Source organism: Manacus vitellinus, unplaced genomic scaffold, assembly GCF_001715985.3.
Source record: "Manacus vitellinus isolate BGI_N305 unplaced genomic scaffold, ASM171598v3 scaffold_14_pilon, whole genome shotgun sequence".
NCBI lineage: Eukaryota > Metazoa > Chordata > Aves > Passeriformes > Pipridae > Manacus > Manacus vitellinus.
The window spans coordinates 15176297-15181953 of NW_021939063.1; the positions used below are offsets into that span (position 1 = coordinate 15176297).

Genomic DNA, 5657 nt, shown 5'->3' on the forward strand with positions numbered 1-5657 from the left:
TTTTTTGGCGATTTTGAAAAATCTCAGCGGGCTGAGCAGAGCCCACAGCTGGGCTGCTGGGACCCTTCTCGCATCCTCCCAGTGCTCCCAGTCCGGTCGCTGGGTGGCGGGTTTGAGGCAGGAATAACAGGAGAGCGGAGGAGTGTGTGTGTGTGGGAGAGTGGTCAAGAAAGTTGCCACTTGCGGCTCTTTAAAAAACGCTGCTGCTCCGTGATAGACCCTTTTTGGGGAGCCGGGGGAGTCCCTGGTAACGGGCTGGGGTGGCAGTGGAACAGGCAGGTATTTGGGGACCAGCTCATAGGGCTGTACTGCTCACACAAGCCTCCTTTAAAAACATGGAGAAGGGGAAGCACAGGGATTGATCCCATTCCCCCTTCGATCCTCCCATCCCTGCCCGTGCTGGTGGGCGAGTCCCCCATCCCATCATCCCATCCCGGTTTGGGGTTTCCCATGGGCTCCGTTGATCCCTCGCTTTGTATTCCTATTTCTCTCCCCGTCGTTCCTCATCCCTAGGCAGGAAGGAGCGGCTTTGAAGTTACTCCTAAGCTCTCCCTGATGGGCAGGGGAGGAGCTGAGCCCCTTTCTCTGCCTTTTTCCGGGAGCCTCGGTGGGAAATGTTTCCAATTAAAATTCCAAAATGGCTCCTCGGCGCTGTCTGGCGGCGCGGGGGGAGGAAGAGGGCGAGGACGAGCCTTTTTCATGAATGGATGTGGCAGGAAGCTGTCTGTCCTGCTCAGTGACCCCGCCACAACCGCCGAACCCGCTAACGAAGTTTCCAGGAGCCTTTTCTAATTAGACCATTTGTCAGTGTCATATCCCGATGGCTGAGCTCCGGTTTAATATTGCCTGGAAAGGAGGTAGATCGGTGGGGTTTTTGCTTCCCTACCTCTGCCTTCCTTCCCAAGCCGCTGAGCCGAGGAGCCAGAGAAAAAGACTTAAGGGAAAATACGTAGAGTCACATCCCTCTGCACTCCTGATGTGGTTTGGGTGAAGAGCAAACCTGTGATGTTGCCCTGTCACAAAACGTGTTTGTTGTGATAAAATAGCTGTGAGGATCACTCTTTGGCAAAACTTTAGGGTCTTTTTTTCTGCGTGAAGATGTATTCTTTCATTGGGGTTTGGTGGTTGTTCTTGATTTATCTTTTCAGACACAGATACTTTTGTGCTTTCCTATCTAGGTGGCACAATAGCTCTTGCCTGAACTGCCCCAGACCCATATTTTTGAGAAACTAAACAAGGCGAGATTGTCTCTTGACACTGATTTTATTTTTGGATGTTTATTTCTTTCGTGGTTGAGATTTGGCCCCTGTTTATCACCAGCAATATCAAACTGTAAGAAATACTCTTTGGTTTCTTGGGACCCGTTTGCTCAGTAGCAGTTTGCCCAGGGAAGATGGGGGAGCGGGGGAATGCCTTTCTTGGTGTCAAGTTGAAGGGATACCAACTTTTTGCTGGCAGAGACTTTCAAAGTAACATGCACATGTGTACAGGTAGAAGAATTTCCCATTCTGAAGAATAAAACATCTTTTTCTCTCGGTCTCTCCCCTTCCCTCTCTCCCTTCCCTCTTCCCAGGTGGCTTTAACAAGTTTCAGACCGAATATTCTGAGCACTGCGAGACGAACCTCGACAGCTCCTCGCCCAGCAACTCTCCCCCAGCGTCGGTCCTTGGCCTGGGAGGGCTGCGGATAAGTTCCGACTGCTCGGATGGCGAATCCGACAGGGAACCCAGCAGTGCCACGGAGTCAGATGGGAGTCCCATCCCTAACAATCAGCCTGCCTTTCCGGTCCAGATCCTACCTTACCTGTACCTGGGCTGTGCCAAAGATTCGACCAACTTGGACGTCCTGGGCAAATACGGCATTAAATACATCCTGAATGTGACTCCTAACCTGCCAAACATGTTTGAGCATGACGGGGAGTTCAAGTACAAGCAGATCCCCATCTCGGATCACTGGAGCCAGAACCTCTCGCAGTTCTTTCCCGAGGCCATTGCTTTCATTGGTAGGTAGTTGGCAAAACATCTCTTTTCACACTCACCGCTTGGGAATGTGGTGTGCCGCTTCCCAGGGCTGTTGCTCATCCCCAGCCTCACCTCTCCGGGGCACGGCATCGGCACCAGCAGCAGCTTAGCAGCTGAGTGTCGTGCTGCCAAGGTGGCACTTCTGGTGTGTGTCACCCTGGCTGGGTTCAGGGAGGCCTCCCCTTCCCAAATTCAGCCCTCTTGCAGCACCTCAGCTGAGTTACCTGCAAGTGGTCGGACCGGCCCCGCTGCCTCTTGCCCTTGTATGGGGATTTCCACTTGAGAGAAATGGCTGAACCCAGGCTCTGGGGAGCTCCTTTGCCTGCTTTGCTTGGAGGAATGAGTGTTGATGGGAGTTGCATTAATGTGACTGGTGCCAGCGATTCCTTAGCCCCAAGTGTGGTTAAAAGTGTGTGTGTGTTTTCCCAAGGGGATTTGCTAGTCTAGTTGGGATCCTGCTGTAAGTCACCCTAGCATAACTAACTCCTTGTATGGATACTTCTCCTAAGGTAAGTGTCAACACAATGAGTTAGTGATTATAATTGTACTGCAGAGCTCAGATAGAAAAGCTGCTCTGCAGACAGCCCCCGAGACAGCTTTGGCTGGTGGGGGGGGGTGGTACAGGGAGGCAGGTCTCTTCTCTCAGGCTGGTCTTGACTTTGAAAATTGCTTCTTATTCTGTGGGAAGTGTGTGTCAGGCTGATACACTTCCAGCCTGACCTGTGCTGTTTGCTTGTGACAGTCATTGGTCTAATCAGTTCTGTTTTAGGGGGGTGAATGGCACAGGTAGTAATACCCCCGTTAACTATTAAAAGCCCCATGGATTCATATCTGATTGAAAGCACTGATATAGATAAAGGAGAGGGAGGACCTTTACCTTCAGACTGAAACCTGTGCAGCCCGTTTCAGTGCTGCTTTGTTGCCCTAGTTTCAGACCCCAGTGCTTGTGCTTGCTGTGCCGTAAGGCCTGAAATGGGGCAGAGCAGTAGGAGATCCTTGGCTGCTCTTCAGCCTTCGGAAGCCCTGGTTCCCACATGCTCTCCTTTGCTCCCAGCTTCTGACCTCTAGTAATACGGTTGTGGTCAGAAGCAGCTGCTTCAGTGTGGCAACAGGGACCCGTCTGATGTCCCGTCCGCACTTCCTGCGCTGAGCGTGGTGTGAAACGTCAGGGGTGAGGTACCGGGTTCCTGCTGACATGTGGCATTTGGGATCCCTCTGCGCCAGTCAGTCCCTGTCTCTGTGCACACCGAGCTTGTGCTTTCCAGTTAATGACAGGAAATGGAGGATTACCTCACTCTAAACCCAAACACCAAGAAATGCTGTGCAGGTCAGATGAAAGGCAAAAATGTCTGGAAAAATGTTGAATAGCAGAGCCTTTGAGGAGGGCTGGGTACACTGGAGGGTGACTGCCCACCATCCTGGAAATTCTTGCCCGGTTTTGGAGGCTGGGCAGAAATTCTGTTGTGGCTTGAGTCTGGATTTTGTTTTGCCTGCATCCTCCTTGCCCTTCCCTGCACTTGTGGTGCCAGAGTGTCTCTTACCTCTGGCTTCTCCCAAGGATCCTTTTTCTCCTGCCACCTTCTCCATCCCCGCCAAGCTCTCAGTGAAATGACTGACTTCAAATAGGGCTGCCCAGAAGTAAGCAGTGCTGGGTACTTGCGTGCATTCAGTGCTCTCAGTGGCGTGTCCCTCTTTCAGCACTAAGATGTCAATTCATAAAGGGATCACGCTGTTCCGGCTGTGCGAGAGACAATGAGTGTGTGTGTGCTTTTCAGTCGGTGGCAAGGGAGGGGAAATTTCGTCGCTGTTCTCTCGCCATTTTTTGGTCCAGCCTGCATTCCTGCTTCCCGCTACCATTCATCCTGAGAGTCTCCTCCAACACAAGCGTTTGTTTGTAGTGAAGTGCATTTCTGTCGATCCTAAAGAACAATTTCACAATAAGGGAAGTTCCTGCACTTCAGACTCTTACTTAAATTGGCCTCAACTACGTTCATGTAACTTTCTAGTGGAGGGAGGACAAGAACAGCAGAAGAGAATAGTAGCTCATGTGCTGCTGGGCTGCAGCCTTGCATTGAGCGCACAGCCTTCCCCAGTTAGTTGGTGTTGAGGTGGGTGTGCTGTGCCCAGCCACCAGCATCTCCCTGGAGCTGTTGTCTCCAGCTCCATCTGCCTCCTGTGGGTTACTCCAGCTCTCTGAATAGAGGACACTGATGCTCCCTAGGCGAGGGATGTGTTGCTAGACTTGATTCATACTTCTCAAGCATGTGAGATGCTTGGCCTTGTTGGGGATGTGCAGCTTTGCCATGCTAAACAATAGATATTCCCGAGTGGGAAGAGATGTGGGTGTCAAAGGGACATGAGATGGTGTCAGTAGGAGCAGGGGATCCAGTTCTGGCAGTCGTCCTGGTCTTAGGAGCTCGCAGCTGCCACCTGGCCCTGCTCCAAAGCCGTGCGTTTTTGGTGCAGAATAATAGACTCCCCCTTCCCCTTGTCTTGTTTCAGATGAGGCCCGTTCCAAGAAGTGTGGGATCCTTGTTCACTGCCTCGCTGGCATCAGCCGGTCCGTAACAGTCACTGTCGCCTACTTGATGCAAAAACTCAACTTGTCCCTGAACGATGCCTATGACTTTGTGAAAAGGAAAAAATCCAACATTTCCCCAAACTTTAACTTCATGGGCCAACTCCTGGACTTTGAGAGGACTCTGGGACTCAACAGCCCTTGTGACAACCGCTCGCCCAGTGAACAGCTCTACTTCACCACCCCCACCAACCACAACCTGTTTCAGCTGAACACCCTGGAGTCCACATGAAGAGGACACTGCCTGGTCGGGAACTCGAGCATCGAATCGCTTCTCTTGAGCATTTCAACTCTTACGAAAAATATCTGTCTTGCCAGGCAGCTCTGGAAGGAGTAGCTTCTCTGGGCAGAGGTGCCTGATCGCTGCTTTAGGAAGGCTAATGCCGTTCACTAGTATCCTGATCCAAGTGGTTCCAAGAGGTAGTGTTTTTACAGGGGGTTATTTAATACGGGCGATGTTACAGCATTTTGAACGCAGCTGTCACCGGCAATAACCGCTTTCCTGGGTGCATTGGGACTGTCAGAACACGCACACGTGTGAAGAGCTACCAGGGGTTAGCTTGCTGTGGAAAATAAGGAGATTTATGCACTTGGAAACCGTGAACAAAAGGTGTTGGGCCAAGACTGTTTTAAAACCCAAGTTTACTTTTTTTGATTTTAAAAAAAGCAAACAAAAAAAAGGTAGATCTTACTCGAGCTTTGGGTTCAAACTCTTTTTAAATATGTAAGTTCCTGACTGTTTGTACAGACGAGGTTGCAAAACCAGTATTTTATTCTGTCTCTTGTTTGATCATTTATTTTTTTTTTTTTAATCAAATGTTTATATTGACCAAATGCATTTTGCACACTTTGTGAAGCCTTGGTATGTCCTGGCATATTACTGGGTACTCCAGAGAGAGATACATGCTGCTGCTGTCGTTGTTAGCATCTAGTAGGAAGCTTTGTTATGTGTGAAGGCCAGTTGGGCTTAAACGCAACCCCTTCACCACTCCTGCACTCACAATCACAAACTCTGCACTGATTCAGCCAAGGTGACTAAGCCGCAAGCTTTCTCTTTT

The 5657-nt window shown here is 50.4% G+C and overlaps 1 protein-coding gene across 1 annotated transcript in view; it reads left to right on the forward strand.

Annotated features, from left to right (window-relative positions):
- The first annotated feature begins 820 nt into the window (after positions 1–820).
- The window catches only part of DUSP7 (dual specificity phosphatase 7), a 15083-nt gene continuing 10246 nt past the window's right edge, over positions 821–5657 (forward strand). The window contains exons 1-3 of the mRNA XM_029958351.1: positions 821–857; positions 1574–2002; positions 4524–5019. Of these exons, the coding sequence (XP_029814211.1) occupies positions 821–857; positions 1574–2002; positions 4524–4831 (774 nt within the window). The 3' untranslated portion in view covers positions 4832–5019. The remainder of the gene's footprint in view (positions 858–1573; positions 2003–4523; positions 5020–5657) is intronic.